The sequence below is a fragment of the Spea bombifrons genome, chromosome 10, assembly GCF_027358695.1.
Source record: "Spea bombifrons isolate aSpeBom1 chromosome 10, aSpeBom1.2.pri, whole genome shotgun sequence".
Taxonomy (NCBI): Eukaryota; Metazoa; Chordata; class Amphibia; order Anura; family Pelobatidae; genus Spea; species Spea bombifrons.
This window is the reverse complement of record NC_071096.1, coordinates 38,124,131-38,149,827: the sequence shown is the minus strand read 5'-3', so window position 1 is coordinate 38,149,827 and position 25,697 is coordinate 38,124,131. Positions and strand designations below refer to the sequence as shown.

General features: G+C 47.8%; 4 protein-coding genes across 5 annotated transcripts; 2 read left to right on the top strand and 2 right to left on the bottom strand.

Moving 5' to 3' along the window:
- Positions 1–2,585: 2,585 nt before the first annotated feature.
- On the top strand, positions 2,586–5,887 carry PLEKHF1 (pleckstrin homology and FYVE domain containing 1). Its single transcript, XM_053448929.1, has 2 exons — positions 2,586–2,778; positions 5,016–5,887. The coding sequence occupies exon 2, from the start codon at positions 5,019–5,021 to the stop codon at positions 5,829–5,831; it is 813 nt and encodes a 270-aa protein (XP_053304904.1). The 5' UTR covers positions 2,586–2,778; positions 5,016–5,018; the 3' UTR covers positions 5,832–5,887.
- A 4,642-nt stretch (positions 5,888–10,529) lies between these two features.
- On the bottom strand, positions 10,530–12,239 carry C10H19orf12 (chromosome 10 C19orf12 homolog). Its single transcript, XM_053448517.1, has 3 exons — positions 12,164–12,239; positions 11,409–11,576; positions 10,530–10,979 (listed from the first exon to the last, which is right to left on the bottom strand). Exons 2-3 carry the CDS (start codon positions 11,566–11,568, stop codon positions 10,714–10,716), a joined length of 426 nt encoding a protein of 141 aa, XP_053304492.1. The 5' UTR covers positions 11,569–11,576; positions 12,164–12,239; the 3' UTR covers positions 10,530–10,713.
- A 2,456-nt stretch (positions 12,240–14,695) lies between these two features.
- On the bottom strand, positions 14,696–16,952 carry LOC128467450 (uncharacterized protein F13E9.13, mitochondrial-like). The gene is made up of 6 exons (XM_053449097.1): positions 16,880–16,952; positions 16,723–16,805; positions 16,337–16,517; positions 15,553–15,703; positions 15,300–15,427; positions 14,696–15,140 (listed from the first exon to the last, which is right to left on the bottom strand). Exons 1-6 carry the CDS (start codon positions 16,950–16,952, stop codon positions 14,950–14,952), a joined length of 807 nt encoding a protein of 268 aa, XP_053305072.1. The 3' UTR covers positions 14,696–14,949.
- A 1,907-nt stretch (positions 16,953–18,859) lies between these two features.
- Positions 18,860–22,358, top strand: CCNE1 (cyclin E1). Of its 2 annotated transcripts, none has more exons than XM_053448640.1 (11): positions 18,860–18,909; positions 19,027–19,111; positions 19,189–19,257; positions 19,604–19,752; positions 20,003–20,138; positions 20,320–20,466; positions 20,615–20,710; positions 20,994–21,128; positions 21,209–21,320; positions 21,468–21,625; positions 21,876–22,358. In XM_053448640.1, exons 1-11 carry the CDS (start codon positions 18,896–18,898, stop codon positions 21,993–21,995), a joined length of 1,221 nt encoding a protein of 406 aa, XP_053304615.1. In that variant the 5' UTR covers positions 18,860–18,895; the 3' UTR covers positions 21,996–22,358. The 2 variants fall into 2 exon arrangements, with proteins under 2 accessions (XP_053304615.1, XP_053304616.1); XM_053448641.1 differs by having other exon boundaries at positions 18,896–18,909; positions 19,030–19,111.
- The last annotated feature ends 3,339 nt before the right edge of the window (positions 22,359–25,697 follow it).

Sequence of the window (25,697 nt, the reverse complement as noted above, 5' to 3'; positions counted from 1 at the left end):
TGGTGTGTAAAACGAGCGTGAGTCCTCGCACATCCATCCCGCGGCGAATCCCTTCCAGTGCGGATAATTTAGACATCTGTTTACGGTCCGTAACGTTTCTTTAATGACCAAACTCTAATCAGGCTTCTTCGGAACGTTCCAGACCTTTTAATGGACGCCGATCACAGACACGTTTAACTGGAGCTTCGTTTGGTTTAAGCCCACAGCTTGTTTGTGCTGCCGCCGCTTTAAATTACCCGAGGGGTGGCATTAGTGGCATTATGGGTTGGGTTCCCTCCTGGAGCGCACCGTGTATTGCCGGATCAGATTTTCTGCAGGTTGCTTCCTTTTTTTTTTTTTGTGCCGGCTGTATTTCCTTTAAATGACATCTTGTCATCGGTTTAGAGGAAGTAGATTGGAGTACCTGGGTAATATGCCAAGGATATTTACAGATATAATCAATTTATACTACCCAGGGCATCTCTGCTGCCTTCTTCCCTCCGCCTATACCTCTCGGTGCCGCTGGAGGAAAGGATCCTGACAGCCGAGCTTATATCTTGTTATGTGCGATGAATACAGATTCCTCCCCAACTGCAGGGCTGCTCGTGTCTGCGGCAGGTAACAAAATCTCACTCAGGAGGATATCAACTAAGTCATCGGCCTGAGAAAGGAAAGGAATCCGGGCGTTCTGTAAGACGGGGGGAGCGGTCCCTTGTGGGCGTTGGTTTGGCCTTTAATCCTCTGAGATGGTGGGACAGAGGGACAGAACCCCATCCTGATAGAACGTACGCGCTTTATGCAGCGGCGAGGCAAAGCGAGTGAACTCTCTGGACTGAGCTGGTTTTCTGCGTCCGTGATCATAGAATGTGATGTCAAAAGCATAGACAAACACAACATGTGTAAGCTGATAACACGCAAGCCATCATAATCCATCATGTCTTTATTGAACCCATTAAACGTTGGATTTAATAACCTTCGGCAGCGATGACCTCACTGTTCTTTCTTATAGAACTGATTAACTTCAGCCATGTTCCTGGGCCGGCCGGCGTGAACGGCTCTTGAGGTCGTCCCGCGGCATCTCTTGTGCGTTAAGGTCAGGGCTCGCACCGGGCCGCTCCAAAAGGCCCATTTTCTCCTCTCTGTTAAGCCGTTCTGTAGATTGACTGGTGTTTTGGGTCATTGTCCTGCTACATGACTCAATTACCGAGCTTCAGCCCACGGACAGCCCCCCTGACCTTACTCTGTATGATCATAAACGGGAATTCATTATCCCCCCGATGATGTGAAGCTGTCCAGACCCCAAGGCAGCAGAGTGGCCCTAAATCGCGCTGCTTGCTCCACCGTACGTAACCGTTGGCACGATGTTTCATGTAGGCATGCTGCCCTTTTTACGCCATGTATTTAGTGCTGCGAGTTCTTCACAATAATAAGCTTTAGTCTCGTTAGCCCCCCAAAACTTCCCCCCAGAAGCGGAGTGTCGTTGGCCAACTTCAGGTGAACAGTGATTATTAGGAGCGGCTCCCTCCGTGGTGTCCGGCCAAAGGGTTCGCTGTAATTATAGTGAGTGACCAATGGTTTAAAGTCCGTTAGGGATGATGTCATTTAGTGTAATATATCATACTACATTTCACTTCAGTAACATCCTTATTGTCCCGTATTCATTAACTACGTTATAGATAAGCTTATGTGAAGGTGACGTTGAGCGTTCGTAGTCCACCGGAATGAAAGCCGATGTTTATTGATCTTCCGTAGCGTTGGGTTCTGAATCCTGCCGGTTGCACGGGTCACGCGGTCACGCTAACGTTTGGCTGTCTTGAGAAAACAGAGGCAGAGTGGTTTATTCTCTAACAGAAGAGTTGGCTGCCCCAGTTAATTATATAACTCAATGTGTGACGGGAGTTTGAAGAAACATCTCCGATTAGAACCGTTCGGCCCCCGTCTAGTCTCCCGTTTCCTCCGCTGTAAAGACTCCAACCTTAATCAGTCATTGGTCTCATCTTAGATTCAGGAGCCTTATGCTTATCCCATGCATGTTTAATACCCTCACTGCACTGTACTACAATTTTCTTATAAGGAATTATAGCATGAAACACTAAAGCAAATGTTCCGGGAAACGGACAAACCGATCTAACCAAACTTCCAACTCCAAATAGTTTAGTATTGAGCAGCGGACGTGGCGGTGGGGGTGCAGTTAGCGTTTTTGGCCACCGGAGGGCAGTGGCGTCCCAACACAGTGATTAGTTCATAAGTGATCTGCAATAGTGAAAAAAGAGTGCCACGAACTAGATTATACCAAAAACCCCATGAACTGTCCCAAATTACTAATTAGCATAAAGACAGATGTGTTCTAATGAATCAGCGGAAGTCTTTGTGTGTTTTCGTGTAGTGCTGGCACATAAGCTTTATTTCATGCTGTTCTCTCGTGTTTCAGGGAACTCGGCTGTATGTTCGAACTGGGAGAACTGTTAAAGTTCAGTCTGTCACTGGGGTGTAACCAGTAACTAGTGTCCCTCTGCCAGATCATGCGCTATCCTCCCCAGTACAGAGGAGGAGTCTATACTGGGCAAGAACTTTGCTTTGCAGAGTTTGTATCATTGTCCCGACACAGAGGAGTCAGTCGGTGACTTTGTATCCACGCATTCCTGCCATTCCTATACACAGCTGGGCCAGCCTCACCGGACTGGGAGTGGAGGCTCACACTCCTTCTCACGCCAAACCTGTCTTTCGGTTCTGAAGATCCAGCTGTGACCCGAACAAAAACTAGGAGGAGATTGGAATCTACAGAGGAGCAACTGCTAGGTGAGCCCCCTAACTGCTTATATGTATGTATCATATACTGTATAATATACGTTATATACGCAGTATATATATTGGATTTGTCAGACCTGCCTCTACTTCTTGCCACGTTGTCCTTGCCTGGCATTTGTTATGATTACAAAACCCAAATCTGCTTCCCAGCATAGGAAGGTTTTGTATTTTAAGGACATTTACATTGTTCCCAACACACAGGGCTCTTCCCTTACATAGTTAGAAGAATATGGCTGAATTACTAACTGCTTCTGGTTTCCCCCTTCATGGCATTCAGTCTGCAGCAATGTATGTAGCTTCTGAAAAAGCCTCCAGTTTATGGTGTGATTAGGATCACTGTGTGCAGAGATCACAGATGCTTTTCCAGGTGAAGTTGTTGCTGAGATTTAGGATTAAGTAGTTTGAACTGGATCCCCCCATTACATTTTACTTCGTCACTTTGTTCTGCAGGCTATGTCATTCATTATCAAAATCTTAAATGTTTAACAGTGATCAGAAAACTCTGCTCTGGAGCCCCACCGTTTAGAGACCACCAACCTCCCATTTTTGTACTTTTTACACGGTCCTGCAGGAACATGTCATTTTTTGACTGACAGCTTGTTTTAGGCATTTTGGTGGTTGGGGGCTGCACATCCCAACAAGCCCGAGGTAAAGAGAGCAAGTCTGGATGTGCTGCGCCATGTGATCTTTGTAGAGAGAATTATTTGTGCGTCTCACGATACAGATAAGAGCAGTTATTATAAACGCTGATTCCTGTTCACCGTTACTTTTCACGGGGGTCAGGCAGCTCTCCCCTCCGTAAACTCAGCTCTTCTTCCATCATAATATTGTTAATCAGACAGATATTTCGGGGTCATTTCTTTTTATTTATCTGGATAAACCCCAAATATTTACATTATAGGTTTATATAGACGCCTTTCTCTTATACACAATAATGTTTGGGAACAATGTATCGAATTACCAGGGGGCTCTCGAAGCCCCCAGAGACCGCCTGCAGTCCTCAGGGTATACGACCTGTCTATCATGACGGAGGGGCAGCCGCTAAATATTATATTTTTAATTAATATATATTACAAATCTGTAATGTGTGTTTCCCTCTCCACACGGCCCCAGGACCCTACGGCATGGGCAGAAGCACGCAGAGATATACTTTGCATGGGTCGTATCGTTGGTTATTTTGGGATTATCGCTGCTATTGCTTCTAGTGTTAATATAAAGATAGCCTCAAACTACCGGAAGGTTCCAGGCTAACAGCTTTCAGCTGGGCTGCCGCTAGGCCTCATCATTCATCACATACGCATCATTCCAATAGTCCCGATACGGTGGCATTTAAATGGCATGAGGCGGGGTTACTCAGAAATGGGAGGAGTTATCATTAGATTCCAGATAATAACTCGTTCCAGCATTCCCTCGCCAAATCCACCGGCAGACTATGTGTTTATAAACATGGGATAGGCGTACGGCTCCTGAATGTAAGACGAGACCTGCAACTTATTGAGGTTTGAGTCTATAGAGGAGGAAGAATGGGCAGACGGGGGCCGGATGGGGCCGATTCCCCAAACAATGATACGCTGACCCCTAAGCTGTGCCTGAGAATTCCCATTGTGATGAATAAGCAGAGCCACGCGTGAAAGTTTCCGTTACAGTATCAAACGTGCTTATACGGTTAAGTAACAATTATTAACCCATTGCTCGCTCTTCTGCCACCGAAAGGTTAATAAAAACCTTCCGTCAGACAGAAATAACAGCACAAAAGAGTTCCCAGCCCTCCTAACCAACCCAGACCCCGTCAGATGGCCAGTAATTTTCCCAAGCACCGCGGTGTATCGGAGCCAAGCACAATATTTATTTAAGATCCTTCTCTCCCCCGAGACGCCGCAGGAGACCTCTGTCCACATATTATAAACCGCAGAAGGCTTGAGACTTTGGGAATGTGCACCAAGTCTCTTTATGGACTTCAATCTTCACATCCAAGATGGATTTTAACCAGAATACGTCCAATTATCTCCATAAATGTATCTTCTCCTTTCAGTTGTGCTCATATATTCATAAAATCATGGTGATGGGGTCCATTTAACCAAAAATATGTCCTAAACTTACTCTAAATTCCCATTATTTTTATCACTTTGATTTGTTTTGTTTATAATTGCTACTTAGTAATATCTACGGATCATTAAAACTTTGCTCTGCAATTTAAATAACGATATTTTATTTGTGTGTTTTTACAGAAAATGATGGACAACCTGATTAACACGGAGATCAACGCTCAGAGGATCGCCACAGTTGAGAGTTGCTTCGGGACGTCGGGTCAGCCGCTCGCTATGCCGGGGCGAGTTCTTGTGGGAGAAGGAGTATTGACCAAAGAATGTCGGAAGAAGCCAAAGCCAAGAATTTTCTTCCTCTTCAGTGACATCCTCGTGTACGGGAATATCGTGATCAGCAAGATCCGCTACAACTCCCAACACATCATCCCTCTTGAAGACGTCACCATAGAGGTCCTCCCTGACGCCGAGAACATGAGGAACCGATGGATGATTAAGACCTCCAAGAAGTCGTTTGTGGTGTCTGCGGCCTCCCACACCGAACGGAACGAATGGATCGGTCACATCAATGAGTGCATCGGTCAGATTCTGGAGAAGACTGGGCGAAAGCCTCCAAACGCTCACGCCCCGGCCTGGATACCGGACACCGCCACAGATATATGCATGCGCTGTACGCAGACTAAATTTACAGCGTTAACCCGTAGGCATCATTGCCGTCAATGTGGCTTTGTGGTGTGCCAGGAGTGCTCTAAGTACAAGTTCTTGTTACCCGACATAGCCTCCAAGCCGCAGAGAGTCTGTCTCCTGTGCTACAAAAAACTCACATCTAAGAATTTATCCCACGGAGACGAAGACAGAAAATCCTTTTCTCACCAGTTTCACTCTCAGGTGCCTCAGTATGACCCATCCAGCGAAGATGAGAGCGAAGAGGAAGAAAAGACTCAGGGGTGGCCTTCGAGTAAAGACTTCTGTGGGGAATCGTGGTATGATTTTCACGCCTGATGGGTGCCCTTTTATTTTCTCCGTCAAAGCACCGGCATCACCTTCTGTTTGCTTCTCGCCACCTTCAATTAGTTCATTACGTCATTCATTCGCCCGTGAGGAAGCATGCGGTGCCGCCACAGTCTCTTTTTGACTTCAGAATGAAAGACGGTGCATTGGGAGTTATCCGATGGACGATCAGAAGGGTCTCTGCTGTGGTGGTCCGCGCCACCTTTCCTTATGCAATGTTTAAGTGATAAGGAGCGTAAGCCATCTGCCATCTCTCATGAAGACATGAACGCAGAATGGTTTCTAAAGAGCCGCCGGATTACTTGGGTCTGGTGTGTTCTTGGCATGAAAGCAGAGAGAGGTAAATGTATGGATGTGCCTTCAGAGACCCGTTCTGCTTCATTCGCTGTCACAGCCTTCCTCAGGGGTCCAAGCCCACCCGGACATCGCCGAATCTCAGGCACCTATTCGCCTACGGACAGCCTATTCCATGACGTGGCTCCTGAGAACGCGTCTCGTGTCCTTCAAACACTTTTTGTATTTTCCTGAACTGAGTATATTGAGCAATAAAAGAACAATATTCTACCCGCGCTTTGGGTTTGGTTTACTTTGTGGCTTCTCTATCTATTTATTATAAATGTTACTAAACGCTGCTGGAATGTCCCCTAAAGAATCGGCGCCCCCAGCAGATACACATTGCAAATAGAAAGCCGCTGTCGTGTAGCATCTGCACCGTGTCAGCCGCAAACCTGCGGTGATCATAGAAGAAATGTCAGTTATTGTTGATAAAACGCATTTTTTAAGACAAAAGAGCCAAACAAACTCGAAATACAAGTCTTGCCCGTTCCGCATTTTTTCCTGGTAGAGATAAATATATATTTTTTAAACATCGGTCAGTAAAAAAATAAATAACAACCTTTTACCTCTTAAGGGAACTTTCCGAACAGGACGGTTTTCTCTATTGCATTTGTGGACTCGTCTTGTTATTAGAGGTCATTTCATGCGGCTCTCTCCATCTCACTTTTCGTCAGCATTCACAACAGTTTTTTCGTGTTTTGATGTCTAAATGAACTGCTTTGCTAGCCAGACGTTTAAGGGTTGTTAATTCTGGAAATGTCCCTATAATTCTGTGTCTGGGTCGTTCCCATGGCTGTGTTACTAATTCTGAGTTCTGTGTGTTCTTCCGTCTCATGCCGAGGGGAGAATGTTACGTTTTTAGAATGCGGCCGTTACGAGGTTTGTCACAAAACATATTTATTGCAGTTTGGCTTCTCTCCAGAGCACAGAGGCTGCGCGTGCTCAGAACCGCCAGCCATTCCACATCCCTCCAGCTGTGGCCCCCATTCAGATCATCTGCGTGTTGTTTGCCATTCCCATAAACCGTACAGGGCACCCGTGGGTGAGTTTCTGCAGGGTACCTGGCGCCCTTTGTTTATTCTCTGGACTCTTTGCCGGGTAATAGATATCTCGTGCCGTTCTCACACATTGACAGACTGTTAGATTACTTTGGAGCATCATGTAACCTCGGTTCTCAGATTATAATCACTTTATAGCATATACAGATCTTTGATAAAACAAAGCAGTTTAACTGACTCACAGCTACCCCGGGAGAGGTTATTAAATTGTGTGTGTATATGTATGCGTGTGTGTGTATATGTATGCGTCTGTGTGTGCGTGTATGAGTGTGTGGATATGTATTTGTGTGTGTGTGTGTGTATGTGTGTGCGTGTATGAGAGTGTGTGTGTGTATGCGTATGTATGCGTCTGTGTGTGTGTATATGTATTTGTGTATGAGTGTGTGTGTGCGTGTATGAGAGTGTGTGTGCGTGTATGAGAGTGTGTGTGTATATGCGTATGTATGTGTATATGTATGCGTCTGTGTGTGCGTGTATGAGTGTGTATATGTATGCGTCTGTGTGTGCGTGTATGAGTGTGTGTATGTATTTGTGTGTGTGTGTGTGTATGTGTGTGCGTGTATGAGAGTGTGTGTGTGTATGCGTATGTATGCGTCTGTGTGTGTGTATATGTATTTGTCTGTGTATGAGTGTGTGTGTGCGTGTATGAGAGTGTGTGTGTGTATATGCGTATGTATGCGTGTATGAGTGTGTATATGTATGCGTCTGTGTGTGCGTGTATGAGTGTGTGTATATGAATGCGTCTGTGTGTGTATATATGTGTGTGTGTATGTATACGTGTGTGTATGTATACGTGGTTTTGTTTCCAGAGCATTCCAGGCAAAATCTGAAAACAGGAAAACATCTGTCTCTATTTAAATGCGGTTAAACGGGGTGCGCGGATGATAGACGACACAGAAGACGCTGAGCTGTTGTTTCTTGTAACTGGAATGATCTGCAGGGTTTGGAAATGTTTAAGTTAATGGAATCCACATATGGTCTTGTGATGCCGGAAAAACTTTTATTAACTACTTTATTGCCAGTGTGTGGTCAAAACAGGATTGTTTCCTGTGTTCTGCATCTGTTGGAAATCCCGAGGCTACACCGTACAAAAAACTATTAGATCTACCTTCTTAGGAAGTACATATTAATAAACATACAACACAAAGGTCACAGATCACCACGACCCGTCCTGCCCACAGGGGCCACGACTTCTGCGTGGGGTTAACGTCCGATACTCCAGTAAGCATCCGTGCCGAAGTCTCAGCCCCTGCTCGTTGCGTAATAACTGCACGGGAACAAAACAAGTGATTCTGGGGAAATAAGTGAAAGGTGGTTCTATCACCATAGCAACCAGTGAAACGGAAACAGGAGCATTCCCTTGGTTGCTACGGTCACAGCACCACTTTTCAAACTCTGCAGCTGTTACTGTAGGGACTTTACGTTCAGAGGCTGGAACTAGATCGATGTTTACTTCGCTCTGATTTATGTATAAGGAACATCATTTTCGGCATCTGTTATGTCAGTTGCGCGGTTATTTTCGGAGCCTGCAGCGAGATTCAACGTGTTAGTTTATCGACGTGTAATTCACGGCGGGCGAGATTTATAAATAATGGGGCTGTTTGTGTCGTCGCGTGTTCCTGTGTGGAAAGTATAAATCTGTCTCACGGAGTTTTAGACTTGAGAGACACAAATGGGCAGAGCTGACTGGGGACACGTAACAAGGACAGAGGGGCATAAAACAGACTGTGATTTATACATATATATTCTATCTTCATATATTATATATTTATATTATATCATATATATATTACATATTTCTTATATCATATATATATATATTATATAATATAAATCTATATAATATATGTTTTATTTTCAAGTGTATTAAGTATACTTAAATATACTTCTTTACATGCAGTGGCTACTGCTACCAGGGGAGGGTGTACTGAGCTGCGCTGTATTATTCCAAGTCTTGTATTTACATTTTATGACTTTTTTTTTTCCACATCCTGTAGCAAAAAGGGTTAAATAAAAAAATTTCTAATTTCAGATAAAAATATCCTCATCTGCTTCGCAAAGCGCTCTTGGTCTTAGTAAAGAAGAGGAGCTCGTAAACGACAAAGAGACAGATGGCTGCTTTCTGTAAACAGCGAGCACGCTTTCCTCGGGGCGGAAATTCTGCTGCGCTCGCCGATTTCTGACGGTTTCAAAGGCAGTGACTGCACCCGCCAATCCGTTCCAGCGCTAAACGGGTGGAATGGCGGGTTAGGAGGCGTCCGTTCCCCGCACAGAACTTCACAGCCAGCAAAGAACGAGTCTTAAGGCAGGTGGGAGTTGGGCAGCCGGCGCGGCAGATGATAAATCATTACATACAGCATATTGATCTCCTTACCTGCATTCTCACTACTCACCACAAGAGGGCACCCTTAGCCAGCGCAGACTAAATGTAAAGGGTAGGAGGGGCTTTAACACAAAATGGTAACAGTCCGTGACCACCGCAAATATTTTATTTCTAAACACAACATTTGTTTCCGTTCTGTTTACATTTCTATTACAGTAAATAAATAACACGTTGTGCCTCGCTACCTGTATGTACGAGATGAGCGTCACAGCATTAGTAGAAGAAATGGAGGATGCAAAGTGCGGCGTTACTGACCACGGTGACGATCTGCTCGCTCGGCAGCGAATCTCGGCAGCTAAAGGCACGTAAGCCTCCAAGCCTGGCTCGCCGCACTCCTGTGAGGATCATAGGAAACGCAGTCCGTCCCTCTGCTGGCGTTTGCTTGTTTTTCTACTAGGTCTGTGGGAAGCTTCAAAGGCCACCAGAACAAAGTTTGGGGGGAAAAAACAAGCATTCAAAGCAGAATCAGACTTAAAACCGACGGTCAGCGAATGATCTCACACGCCTGCATCCATTGGCAGAAACCGTAGCATCTACAGCCGTATCCAGCCATTCCAATAGGAATCCGCAACAACCGGGATACAGTGTATCCACGCAGGAGGCCGCTGTGGCAATGAATGAAATGATTTAAGGCTCAGGACAGTCATATTTACCCTTTTTTGTACCATTAGTGATTCCGAGAGTCTCGGCAGAGGGAAGAAACGTTTTCCATGTGCTTTTAAAGCAGTACTTTACAAAGTATTAATATCTAATCGTCATCCTTACAGTACCTCCGGAGAGAGCGCGAGGTGTATGAGACGGGTGATAGCGGACTCATCGCTGCACGGATAAGGAAATCTCTACGGAAAGCGCAGCCGACTTACGCCGTGTATAATGGAGTTCCATCCGTTTATAACTGGTATACCGCCTCCGCAGCGTCCAGGACCGAGCGGCTTTCACACATCGTGTACACGATTAAGGCCACAAAGTATTCACGGTAAGCAATTCTATATGATTTGGGCTAAAGTTAAATACCACCTCTGCCGGTAACCTCCTGAGATACTCCTGAGACTCCCCCACAGTCCCCGTCAGAGGCTGCCGAGTCCCGGGAACGGGTCTAATCTCCGTACTGGATCTCCGCTTGCAGCTCCTGGGTCACGAAGCTGATGAGCGCCGCGGCCACCTTCTGCTGCAGAGCGGCGTTGCCGCCGACCAGCATGATGAGGTGAGTGGCGTCCGTCCAGTCCAGATTCCGGATGATGGCGTAGACGCTGTCGCAGAGCGTCTTCTGCTGCACCGGAGGAAGCTCCATTATGATCTGGGGAATGGGCTTGAACTGCCCGCTGGTCATCCAGGCCCCGACTAGTCCTCCGACCGCACCGCCTGCGACACACAAGTCAGCGTTACTGTATAACGTGTCGGTTAAATACAACTTTACATCAATGTAACAATGTAGCGTGACTCGTATAGCCGGCAGCTATATACTATACTATACTATATATATATATAATGTACTCCTTTATATGTGATAAAGTACGGAAAGCGCCGTCATATGGTGTAGCACAGTACAGTTCCTCTGGAATCCTTATTTATTGCGGCTGAATGCAGACTCCGTACCGAAAACTAACAAGAAGCCTCCCAGCTGCTGCGGAACCGAAAGTCGTGATTCTCAAGCAGCTGAGGATACTGGGAGTCGTCACGTTACCCATCGGCTTCCGGCTGAGGAAGTAAGCAGGGTATTTAAAACGACTATAACTCTCATCATCCCTCACAAAAGGAGTTGTAGATAGAAAAGGCTGCTGTAATTATTACCTACGGCAAGTCCAGGAGGGCCGCCCATCAATCCACCCAGGAAGGCGCCAGCGCCGGCGACCAGAGCTCCTCTGGCCGAATGCTTCACAGCAGCTCTCATCTTTTGCTGGTCGGACACATGGCACAGCAGGCGCAATATATCCTCCACGTTAAACGGCATTTTGCCAGCTGGGGAGGAAAAAAGAACACAACCAAATAATTTCAGCAAGTGAAAGCGCGAGGGTTTCGTCTACGCCAGGCTGATAAGATCACAGACAGACCTTTGAACACGGATCAGATAACCGGCTGCAAAATAATCTTTCCTGTGATTGGCAAACAGTCCCAGGAATAAATAGTTAGCGGCCAATAAACTCTCTTCGTGGTCAGATCGCTAAATCCGCAGCGGAGCTGCTGAAGATAAGATTTAGCGGCATTTGTGGTAATTAGGGGGCTGCTGGCTGGAGGTCCCGGGGTAATTCACTGCTTTGGGGCCATTAGTCACACGGCTTGTCCGGTGCCTCACAGGCGTGCAGTTGGTCACGTAAAGTAGGTCACACGGGGTTAATGTGATCTGTACCTCTGTATTCATCTCTATGAAAGATTTTATCTTGAATAAGAGAAACTTTTTGGCTGAATGATCATCTATAACCAGAGTGCTGCTGACCCCAGGAGGAGGTGTAAAGGACCTGCCTGCACACAGGTGGGACAGAAGAACACCTGCTTAGCCAGAACTTCAGTAAACTCCCCCCCCCGGTGCGCAGACTCCCAGTACTCACAGCGTGACACCGGCTCCCAGCTGTCACCTCCACGAGACTGACAGTGACTTCATCCGGGCGTCTTCCTACTGGCTGCCGAGACAAGGAGGTGTGGCCGGCTGCTATTGGTACAGATATTATGACGCCATTTCCTCCAGAAGAAGCCCAAGTTACCATTTAACTTTACCCGGTGATGGAGGGGAGTCTCCGGGTGACAGTGAGTGAGTGAGTTCGTTACAACCCCCCCATCAGACAGCGAAGTGTCTCCCGTTAGCTTACATGTATCCACCAATCAGCTGCAACCCTTACTTCACGTGACCGGCTCACGCCGATCGTTTAGAAACACAGCCGGTCACTCCAGTGATACTCGGTACTCACACTCAACACCCCCCCCTGTATAATAAATACACAAACGAGCAGCGATACCCCATACCCATTATCACCCCCACCCTGTATAATAAATAAACGAGCAGTGATATCCCATACCCATTATCACCCCCACCCTGTATAATAAATAAACGAGCAGTGATACCCCATACCCATTATCCCCCCCCACCCTGTATAACAAATACACAAACGAGCAGTGATACCCCATACCCATTATCACCCCCACCCTGTATAATAAATAAACGAGCAGTGATATCCCATACCCATTATCACCCCCACCCTGTATAATAAATAAACGAGCAGTGATACCCCATACCCATTATCCCCCCCCACCCTGTATAACAAATACACAAACGAGCAGTGATACCCCATACCCATTATCACCCCTCCTGTATAATAAATAAACGAGCAGTGATACCCCATACCCATTATCACCCCTCCTGTATAATAAATAAACGAGCAGTGATACCCCATACCCATTATCACCCCTCCTGTATAATAAATAAACGAGCAGTGATACCCCATACCCATTATCCCCCCTCCTGTATAATAAATAAACGAGCAGTGATACCCCATACCCATTATCCCCCCCCTCCTGTATAATAAATAAACGAGCAGTGATACCCCATACCCATTATCCCCCCTCCTGTATAATAAATAAACGAGCAGTGATACCCCATACCCATTATCCCCCCTCCTGTATAATAAATAAACGAGCAGTGATACCCCATACCCATTATCACCCCCCCCTGTATAATAAAGAGGGGCACAGTGATACACCATACCCATTATCACCCCCCCTGTATAATAAATAAACGAGCAGTGATACACCATACCCATAATCACCCCCCCTGTATAATAAATAAACGAGCAGTGATACCCCATACCCATTATCCCCCCCCTGTATAATAAATAAACGAGCAGTGATACACCATACCCATAATCACCCCCCCTGTATAATAAATAAACGAGCAGTGATACACCATACCCATAATCACCCCCCCTGTATAATAAAGAGGGGGACAGTGATACACCATACCCATTATCACCCCCCCCTGTATAATAAATAAACGAGCAGTGATACTCCATACCCATAATCACCCCCCTGTATAATAAACAAACGAGCAGTGATACCCCATACCCATTATCACCCCCCTGTATCATAAAGAGGGGAGCAGTGATACCCCATACCCATTATCACCCCCCATGTATAATAAATAAAGATGTTAATTCCTGAGACATCACTGGGAAGCAGACCCCTGCCCTGAAGACGTGGCACTCTTTGTTAAACTCCCGTGCAGCCACAGTCATGTCAATCATCCGATACCCTTGCCAGGCGGTCCCCAAGAGGTTAGACATGCGCACACCATCTTAAGCATAGTTTAAAGGGCCTGCAGTTTGATGCGTGATAAGGAGAACCTGCTGAGCTATTGTGCAGTGAAACAAAACCTTTGGAAGTGAAAATCCGCTTTCCGTTTGCTTTTGCTGCTGAGTGAAAACCAGCTAGACAGACCTCGGGTCCCATGTGCCAAACCCAGGTATGTTCCAGTGACGCTGTGTCAGCATGTGTTACCTGTGGCCCTCACACCCTGGATCTGGACAGCCATTTTTCCCCCAATAGCAAACAACTGAATCTAAACCCGCCCGATATGTAACGAAATTCTAGCAGAAAGCTACCCCCCCCCCCACTGCGGGGATACAGGACCCCATCCATATGTATCTATACGTTACCTTTTAAGAGTAAAAACGCACCTCCGTCACAGGCAGCAGGTGAAGCGGATTTTGGGTTGAATTTAGGGATTTAGGTCTCACCAACTCCTCTTAAAATCTTCAAAACCCACCGGAGACACAAGAGCTGCACAGCAGAGAGTTTGCTGATTAAATACAGTAACCGGTGGGCTAGCGGCCGGCTCGACAAGCGGCCTGAATATTCCCGACGTCCCGGCTGCAAAATCCGGCAATTTTCAACTCAAATAAACTCAACAGAAGCTGCTCTGCCACCTAGTGACAGAGAACGGCATTACAACCGCCGCTTCGTTATATCCAGCCACCATTATTATTATTAATATTATTTATTTATATAGCACCAACAATCTACGCAACGTTTAATACAATCCATATATTCAAGGGGTCTGGCAAGAACACACAGACTGAGACAAACCGATACATTAGGTGGAGAGAGCCCGGCTCGCAAACTTTTAATCATTCTTCAAATTGCAAAAAAGCTGGAACGGTTTACACTCCAACTTAGCTGCGCCTCGCACATAAGGCCCATGATGATTTGTGTGTCATATAATCCGGTGTGTCAGTAACTCGCCAAAATCAAAATTCATTGTCTGTTATGAGTGAGAGGCAGGTACCTGGGGTGTCACTGGAGAACGGGGTGGCATGTCCCCCTGTGATTAGTCAGGTTGCACTCATTACATCCGCAGCTTACGGACTTTATCCATAAAGGATAGGATTTTGTCGGAAATGACATCATTCTTCCAATAACCGTCTTTTTTGAAATGGGAACCAATTATTAAGGCGTTGGCGTCAATGTACTGCTCCACGTTGTCCGGCGTCACTCCAGATCCGACAAGGACGGGTATCTTCACAGAACGTCGAACCTCTAGGACAGGACAGAAAAATGAATGTGATGAAGCGATTGCTCCACATACACTTTTTACATTATCCCTGACAATAACATGGCAGAGGTTTAGTGCAATTAGATCAGCCTAGGTTTGCTTTGGTTTCCACGCACTGATAATGTCGGACCTAAAGAGTTTACCTTTGAGATCTGCTGGATCTGCCTCCTGTCCGGTAGCAACGCCGGTTAATATCACACCATCGGCAAGGAAGAATTCGGCAGCCTTTGCGGTCTCAGACACCGAGACATCTGCTGTTAGAGAATGGGAACTGACGGAGGAAGCAAAATAATGAAAGTCACCGCTGGGCGACGTAACAGACAGCTACAGGAAGATGTCTATGGGAAATAACATGGCTTCGGTACTGGGGGGCAGACCCCCGGAATCACCACCTGCCTGTGCTTCTTCTTAATATCCGCAAAGATCTGAACGCGCTCAGCGCCGATGAACTTGCGGTACCGCAGCAGGTCTCCGGCACAGGCGTTTACAATGCCTTCATCAGCAACATGCGAGAACACGAAACCTTCCGCCCGGATGAAATCCAGCCCTGCAGAGCCAACCCAGAGCATCAAATATCAAACCCACTCCAAACAGAATGAACACAAACAGCGTTCACATAAACGCGTCGGTCAAATGGAAAGACGAATGTCTCCGAGGAGCGGTTCTCTCCTGACAGATCTTGAGATGATTGTAGACGTCCAGACGGTGAAGCTGATGCTCTTTGTCATTCTTAGGTCTGGGGCAGAAAATCGACAAAACAATGTCCTTGGAGAAGCACTCTGGAGGAGCACGCAGAACTACTTTGCCTTCAAAGAACTTCGAAGATACGGCTGTAATGTAGCGAGTGTCTGGATCTCTGTACGAGCCACGAACAGAGCCATCTTCAAGGTAAGCATCAAATCATCCTCCTCAGGCTCAAAAGGAGATTCAGTTAGGCGGGATAGGACTAAGGTCAGGTTCCAAGAAAAGACGAAGGGTTTAATCCAGGTTACTGCCTGTATGAAACGCATGATAGAGGGGTGAAGAGCAATTTGTTCGTTCTGGACGGCGCTTAGCAATCCAACATGGACTTTCAAGGTACCAGGAGAGAGACCCTTACTAATCATAGGGGGGCTACTGGGAATGACTTGGATCAATTCAGTAACAATGAGTTTCCAAAACAGAAGCATAGATAACATACCTGCTGCTTGGGCAACTGCAAGAGCTTCTTTGTTGGCGCACGAAAGGATCTGTACCCCGAGTGGCAGACGAGGACACTCCTGTCTTACCGCACTACAAATGGTGGCCATTGTTGCGGTGATCTCTGGTCCGACGTGCAAGGTATACGGGATGTCATGCATGTTCTCCACTATGAGACCATCCTGGGAGCATCAATAAAACAGTTATCATGATGACCTTAAGGGCTATTTTTTTATCACTTTATGAACTCTAGTACTGCCCAACATGGAAAATGGTCCCTTCTCGTCTCATAATACCTATATACATTATATACATATATATATATATATACACATATATATATGATACGCTAAACAGGATAGAGGAAGAAAGCGACTTAAACCTTACAATCCCAGCTTTCTTATAAATCTCAGCTTCTCTGCAAGCTTCTTCCAGGATCTGCGCCAGCGGCAACCTGCAGCCCGGAGTGCCTACGTAAGCAAAAAGCGAGGTTACGTGAGGAACGGCCTTGCTTCGTAATCCGATCTAAATGAGAAACCCCTACCTGGTAACGCTTTCACGTGCACCATCCCGATAACAACAGACCGCAGCCTCCCGAAGAGCTGCAGAAAACTCATGGTCTAAAAAAACACAAAAAAACAAACAAAAGCAAATATTTTTTCATTATAAACTTATTACACGACTTGCAGGCGTGTAATAATGTAATCGACCCACCCGGTGAACTTCACCCTAAAACTATCATCAGCATCTAATCCAGAAGGCTTTGCTTAAGAGAAGCATTTGCTGCTTTGCGGGCGCCCGAGAGCTCTAGGGGTACTATAAAGAGTCTATGAACAGAATATAAGGGTGTCTCCTCCTTACTGCACCGCGCAGGCACGGGCGCCACTGCTGCGTGCCAACACAGAAAGGCCCCAGGGGACAGGTCACTCAGGGCTGGCAGACGTTAGGCTGATGGCTGAGTTCAGCAATGAGCCAAATGCAATATTGGTGCTGCGGGCGTGTGATGCAGGATGAGCCAGTGAATCGGGGGCATCGGTGTCACTGCCTCCTCTATATCACACCAGAGCACCGCGTATACTCATCCATTCATATATAAATATATATATATCGCTGATGGGGCGGCTGAGCAGTACTGGGGCGGCACTGATGTGTTACGGGTGCCGAGCTCACATACTGTGCGAAGAAACTGTTTTCCAGCCCCAGTGAGCAAATGAATGAATGAATGAATGAATAAGTGTTTAGGGGCAGAAACAGAACAGGCAAGTGGTTGGAAGGGCAAGGTTGGCACAGGCTGTTTGAGGGCACAGACAAAATTTGGGGACAAAGGTGGCACAGACAAGCTGCTCGGGGGCAAAGTGTGACATGTTGCTTTGTGAAGCTGGATGCCCTTTATAGTAGCCCTCATAGTGTGCTGACATGGCGTGCCCTGTGTGGTATATTACATCAGAGGGGGTAATAGTGCCCAACCATGCACACAGCCCCCCAACTCACCCCTCACCGGTTTGTTGACTTCCATACAGTGAGCAACATGGAGATCTACACGCTTCCGGCTGAATAAGCCCCGCCCCTGTGCGCTCATGGCCCCGCCCCGTGGCCCGGCGGGCAGAGTTTATAGCCGGGCAGGCGGGCGCCGGGTCGGCCGCAGTCTCAGTCTGGAGTTGTGCTGTTAGTTTGGGGGTCTCGCCTAATCTGGAGTAGAGGCGCTTTCCCACCCGGGCCCCCAGCAGCCGGGACCGGCCTGCCAGCAACCCCCTGCCCGGCAGAGCCCCAGCCTGCACACCTGCTTCTCGCGTTTTTATTGCCCCCTGTGTACCGTTTACCCCCTTTTCTTAATACCGGACACCTCCTTCCTGTACCCCAAAACACTGCACCGGTAACCCCAGCGGATTATCAGAGGACCCCCTGTCTGCACCCCGGCACTGCAGGTAAGGACCCCCCTTTACTGGGCTGTGGGTACCTGGAGCAGGGTTACCCGGGTGGGGGATCCCCCCCCTCCCCGCACTTCTGGAGCAGGGTTACCCCGGTTAGTGGAGTCCCCTGCAGTCTTTGGGGAGGGTAACCCCTGTAAGTGAAGCCACCTGCCCCCATCTGGGGTGCTAGTTGGAGTAGGGAGCTTAACCCTTTCTCTACTCAACTTTCCTTTATATGGCCTGGCCACACTGCGTTGCAGGCATCCAGGGGTTAAAAGGCTCCCTCTCTGAGGGGCAGCGAGCTGGGGCATTACCGTGGGGGTATTTTCCTTTTGTATAGAGCCTGTTCCTTTTCGCATGGGGGATGGAAAGCACTCCCTGCCCTCCCCCCTGCATGAAGCTGCAGCCATTTCGCAGCCTTGCTTAGTGGGGGAGCAGCTGCAGCTCTGCACAGGGGGTCCTTCTCCCACTGCTTAAGGGCCAGCAGTGTATTGTGGGAGCTCCCAGCACCCCTATTCCTCCCCGGCCCCACCGAAGCCCTTATGGGGTCATGTACCCCCGTATTGCGTATCTAAGTGTTCTCAACTCACTGGCTGTATTGTGAATTTCAGCCCCAGAGCCCAGCGTTTGCCCCCTGGGAGGTCTCCACGATGCCTGTAAGGAGGTAGGTGCTGGGGCCGTGGGGGCCGCCAGGCCGTGCGGCAAACTATGGCAAAAAAAACCCAAGCTTTCTCTTTCCTTTTTAACTCTGAATTCTCGCCTGTTTCCCCCGTGATTCCAGCAGCAGCTCCGACGGCGGCACAAAGGGCCAGGCTGCAGCGCGCCCCGCGCTCCGCTCCAGAAAGAGAAAGGCAGATGTGGCCATTGTAAGTGGATACAAAGGGGCCGTGTGCGGAGCCGAGCCCCGCCGCAGCCTCGCACTCACACCGTCTTCTCTCTCTAGTTTCTGCCGGATCCCGACGAGATGCCCGAGTGGCCGGAAATGACCCGGAAAAAGCAGTGCGACCACCGGGTAACTATCCCGCCGGCGCCCCCCAGCTTGGTACCGGTAATCGCTGCGTTCAGCGCGTCTCGGCACATTCCGTAACTTTAATCCAAGCATTTAAAGATCTGTCTTGTTCGTAGCGTGTTAGACGTGTTACTTTGCTGCATTCATCGGTGTGCTGCTTGCGTGTTTTTGCCCTCGTTGTGAATAAGTCTGATCCGGGGTGCTCCGCATGTAACGGAATATCGGCCGTTCCGATGGAATTCCTTAAATGTCGGGGAGACGGTGCGCAGGCGTGTAGCTGCGTGGCGTGTAGCACATGCGCGTACGTGGTATTCTGCATTGGATAATCTATCGCTGTTATGTTTTGTAGAGTCCGAGTAACTCCGGGGTCTGCAGGAACCCGTACCTCGTGCCTCCCACCCCCGAGAAAGACGACTATGTGCCGGATCCATCGGTGCTGCCGCATTATCGCTCCCTCCGCTTCAGCCCGGTCCGGGCGTCTCCGCTGCCACAGCTGGGGTACTTGCCTTTGTTACTTTGGAACAGCTCTGAGGGGTCTCTGCGGAGAGACTGCTCCGTATTGGCTCCTAGCACCCCCTTCCCGTGAGGCTTAGGAGACACGTGGCGTAGGGTTTCTTTTATTTCGTGGGGTGGAAATGTCTCTGTAAAGCTGGCCTTTTCCTGGCGCTCTGTGAAATACTCCAGCGGTAGGCTGTCTCCTGTAAAGAGCAGAACCAAATGCCATGTGTTTTTCCTCCCCTTTCTGTAGCTGGGCCAACCACGACGATGTGTGGAGGAACATGCTGAACAAGGACCGCACCTATACACGGGACAAGAACTTGTTTGAGAAACACCCTCAGTTACAGCCAAGCATGAGGGCCGTCCTCCTGGACTGGCTCACGGAGGTGAGTTGGCTGCAGCTTCCACCCTTAAAACGGGGAGTTGATCGGCGAGTTGGGAACGTGTTCCTGATGGCTTCGTTGGTAGCATATAGTGCTGCAGCCTGTCCTGTGTCTGCACGCGTGTCTGTCTCGCGGTATCTACGCCGGTCTCCACGTGGCTGTCACTGCGTCTCTCTCCTTCCAGGTCTGTGAAGTCTACAAACTCCACCGAGAGACCTTCTACTTGGCCCAGGATTTCTTTGACCGTTTCATGGCATCGCAGGAGAACATCGTAAAAAGCAGACTGCAGCTTATCGGCATCACCTGCCTCTTCGTGGCCGCCAAACTCGAGGTGCGTGTGGAGTCCGCCAGTGCTTATTTCCACGTTTTAGCCGTTCATTTGGCGGAGGAACCGTGGAAGGGCCGATGCTGGGAGACGGGATGCCGGCTGCGACGCCTGCTGACCGCGCTCCTTCATAACTTCTCTGTGGCTTTCACAGGAAATCTATCCTCCGAAGCTGCACCAGTTCGCTTTCATCACGGACGGCGCCTGTACTGAAGACGAGATCCTGAGCGTGGAGCTGCTGATAATGAAGGTAATGTTCCTCGAGGAGACGTTGTGAAGGCCCTGGTCATGGTGATATTAATGCCCCGTACTGTCTCGCTTCAGGTGGTTTTAAGAACCTCCATAAAATACTGAGTTCCCTTTATTTAGAGACAAAGCCGGGGCTTCTCGGTCAGCCTTGTCTGACTTGTTCTCAATGTGAAGGTGGCGAGCGTGAGGACCGCAGCCTTTGCCATGCGCTGCCGAGCTCCACTGAACTCCTACTCCCAGCACACCCTGAGCTTTCTTAACTCTTCCACTCTGATCTCTTCCAGGGCCTTGACTGGTGTTTGAGTCCAATGACTATCGTGTCCTGGCTTAACGTGTACATGCAGGTTGCGTACCAGAGTGAGCTCCAGCAGTTCCTTCTCCCGCAGTATCCGCAGGAAATGTATATCCAGATAGCCGAGGTGGGTTTATCGAGCGCCTTCCCCAACGTGATGGCGACCTGTACTTCTTGGAGATCTGACTCCCCTCCCTCTCTCCTCAGCTGTTGGACGTCTGCGTGTTGGACGTCGGCTGCTTGGAATACCCTTACAGAGTGCTTGCAGCGGGGGCTTTATATCACTTCTCCTGCGTGGAGCTCGTGGAGAAGGTTTCAGGTCTGTGACTCTTTAATTCTAGTATAAAGTCACTTCTGAGGATCCTGGGCATTGTAGTCCTAGAGCTGCACTCATGGTAGCTTCCCATTGGGTGTCTGATGCATGTTGCCACCTGTGCATGCGTGACGTGGCGGCTTTATATTCCAGGCTACACGTGGAGCGATCTGGAGGGCTGCGTTAACTGGGTGGTACCTTTTGCAAAGGCTGTGAAGGAGACCGGGAAATCAAAGCTGAAGTTCTTCAAGGGAGTTGACATTGAAGACACGCACAATATACAGACGCACACGGACTCCCTGCAGCGGCTGGTGAGAATATGACGCGCATGCGCACTCTTCTGCTGCACGTGCCAAAGGAAGGCCTGTTTGGTGTTGGTGGCGCCACCAGTGGTTCTGGTCCAAATTTTCTTGCCCTATAACATGGCTGCAGGTTGTCCTCCAAAGGGCAGGGTGGGTGCAGAAGTTTAATCGGGGGTCCCTGTCCACCCGGCATCTGACTAATCGGCATCTTTTTGGTTCCTGAATATGCGCGGGTTAGTAAAAGGCGTTTTTCTTTCAGGAAAAGGCTCAGGTGAACAAGGCGCTGCTGGAGGAGCAGAACAGGACGTCGCCAGTACCCAGCGGTCTTCTCACTCCTCCGCAGAGTGACAAGAAACAGAAACTGAGTGTCCCGGACTGACGTGGAGTGTCTGCTCAGACTCCCCAAGTGCCTGGAATCCTGAAAGCTGCCAAATGTAAAAAAAAAAAAAAAAACCTGCTGTCCTCGACAACCTTTTAATTGCACGTGGGTGACGCTTTTATTAAACAGAACGGGGTCCCTAAACATGTAGGGGTCGAGTTGTCTGAACGCTGCTACGGAGAATATGCTGCTGTGAACGAATGACTGGCCCCGCAGGGGCCGCTGTGTGTGTGCAATCTCCTTTTTAATGTAAGTGGTTTACATGATGCCATTTTTTTATATTTTAAATGTTGTACAATGCTGCTATACGTGTATTCTTTTAAATAAAGATGCTGTCTCGGAGACGGCGATGTGTTTTTTAAACCTGTGTCCCGTCTGGCTTATGACTTCGTGTATCCCGAGCCTCTTGGATTTAAAGATCCTCCAGTACTTGGAGTAATTTTGGGGCTCGCTGTCTGGTATTGGGGGTTCATCTCATTAACTCTCTATTACCCAGTACCGTACGGTAACCAACCCCCCTGCAGTTTGTTTCTACAGGTCACAAGATCTCTTCAATCCATAGGCAGACGAGTCTCCGAATCACAAGCTCCAACTGTGCCTTTAAAAAGGGGAGCGAGTCCTTCTATAGAATGATAGCACATCTGAGAATAGTGAATAACATCGTATAAAACTGTCAATGGATGTCTTCTGGTTCTTTGAGCGGGTAATCGGACGGCATGTGGAATTAACCCCGTATGTATTTGTATGATGTCATACCCTCTCGCACTCGCTGCGTCTTGCATATTAAACCAATACAGAAGGGGAATGATATCATATTTGTGCATGCTAACAAGAAAAAAAAAATAGGATCAAAAGACCCGCCATGCGCATGGTATTCTGTACTTTTGGGTTGAGATCTCACTTGTATGTGCTTTTTAGGTGTCGGAGCTCTGAGTTCGCGGCTCACCAGTAACTGCAGGGTCCCACCAAATATTTTTAATCGCAAGGGTTAAGACGTGAAGAGCTGTCTTGCACATGGAATGTTTCTCAGCCTTTCCAACAGCTACGTTTTCACCGCGATCACGTAAGCAGTCTGGGGTCTGTATTGTGGGGGGGGGGGGTGTCCCAATTATTACCGTGTGCCGATAAATAGTTATCCTGTAATCCCTTTATTATACCATGTATGGGGGGGGGATTCCATGTCATGCTCAGCCATCGAATAGTCTTCATTCTGTTACTGATTCACCAAGTTATTGTCCCAGAGAGATGAGAAATATAATGGGCTGCGTTTATCTGTATTATATCTGCAGACCACCGTGTACAGCCTAACGGGAGGAAGAGGAGAGCCGGACCTGTGTGTTCAGACAGGCGGAGCGGCCGAACGTCGGGGACTTCAGCGGCTGCCCGTCTCCGTGTTGGTTGGTCTACCATTACGTTAAGTTCCAGCCTCAATATCACGGGGGCCAAACTGTAAGGAAGAGCTGGATACCCGTCGTGTGCCGCAGGGTAAGTCTATTAGCCAACAGCGCGACAATCCGTGACCGATACACGCAGAGCACATGGCGATAGCGACAGGCTTACCCTGCTAACTTCTGCCGAGGTCATCCATATCGTGCAGGTTTGTCGCTGCTGGTTGGGACACTTCAATGAATGTTCGTTGATGAACTCATTACACATCTTTGCCTCGTCCTAATAGACCCTTTTATCTTCCAGGAGGGTAATTAACACAGAGATAGCGGAGAGAGGGGATTTTTCATGGCTGCTGATTGGTCGTGTAGGTGAACACCTCCATTAACCTTGTGACTCCGAAGTGATGAGTTACACATCCGTTCCTCTACCTGGGTAATGACAAACGCTTTCATTAGCGAGATAGATACTGTTTCACCGGAACGCTTTTATTTACGTCCCTCGCGCGCGACAGGAAAAAAAAAAATACTAAGTAATAATAATTCTGCAAAAAACAACAAATGATTGCGTTGTGAAATATTTTTCATTACGATTTAATCAAACGCTGGGGGTGATCTTTCTATCTCACTGTGAAAAAAAAAAAAAACACCCCAGAAAAGATTTATCAACGTCTTCAATGAAAAGGAAAAACGCACGTCGTGTAATAAGATTCTCTAGCCCGATAACTAATAAGGAACACGCGATAGGACCCGGTAACCGGTAACGTAATTACCGCTGCACACAATGCCGCCAGGGATACGTGTTTTATGAATTTAATCCTACTTAAGCGTTTCGAGGGAAACTCCCATGGAAAAAGTTTGCTGTCGGCGTTAGCGTGTACAGGGTACGGTCTGCTTCAGAGCGTGCGGTTACGTCTCTTTCTTTAGTCTTTTACAACTGAATTAGGTGAATTGCTGCGGTATGATAAACAATAGAAAGGTTTAGTTTAAATCCTAACAGGCGCAGATTAAACCGTCATAAAGTCTAATATTATAAAAGAAAATATAATAAATGTAATATAATTAATATAAAGAGAAAAAAATATTTTTGAAAAGGAAAAATATAAAATAGAATAAATATACTCAAATTTAGGGGGAGATTTTAATACCTGGAGTTAAATACCCCCCATTACAGAAGAAAGCATTTTAAAGTACTCCGCGAGTAACTATAATCCTCTGTGAGTACTTTCCAAAACCAAAAAAAATAAAGCACTTAACCCACCAAGAAGCTGCAGCCTGGTTGCCTGCACAGGATTTGGCCGGGGGTGGGGAACGGGGCAAATACATAAGGGGGGGATTCTGCAGAACCTCCAGAGCATCTGCAGAGGGAACACGCAGCTGCCCTACGCATTGAAGTGCACTGAACGGCTGGAGTGTCTCTTTACGGTTCCTGAATGGCAGCTGCAGCGCTGGAGCAGCTGGATTCTCATTCTGCAGAGTCACTCGCCAGCATTTACCGCGGACACCCTAGTAACCCAGTATAGCCATTTAGTCTGACAGTATACACACTGCTGTACGAAGACACTGTTGGTCCAGGCTTGTGAGGACGGGTTTTCCGTACGAGTCAGAACTTTTCCGTACCTTGAGATCGTAATCCGGCGCTGCCGTCAAACTTTACAATCAGCGACAATATGAAGTGTGGGGTCCTGCTCCCTGAAAGGGTTAATGTTTATATCCCGATAGAGAGCCGGGTACCCTATAATCAAGCAGGAAACGCTGTGACGGAGAGCCTTTTGTGCCGTTATGCAGGATAGCAGCTACTAATTATTATAGTACGGGGGGGGGTTGGGGGTTGTAGCGCATATATCGCCAACGTAACCGAATTTTGCCTTTAATTTCTTAATTGCATAGTGGAGTGAGATCACAAATCCGCCTCTGTATAGACTTTGTTGCCGCGGCAACAGTTCCTATTATGGGACTAAAATGAAAAGTAGGGCAGCTGCTGCTTCGGGGAGAGTCTTAGGCCTGCTTACAATAACTATTCAGTGACTTGTGTGCGGCAGGTGTGCCGGGGACTCACAATGACCCCGCTAAGTGCCTATTCACGGACCCCCTTAGCACATGCCTTCCGTAATATATAAATATCTATGCAGTGTGTGTATATATAGATATATATATGTAATATTGATAAATACAGCTACGCTCAGTCTTAAGTCTAGAATGGGTATTCTACAGAATGACCAGAGGTTCCCGTCAGTGTGCAGATAATACAGGGAATGATCCTGATTTATATGCGGACCAACAAAAGAACTTTAATCTTACCAGAAACTTCCGAATA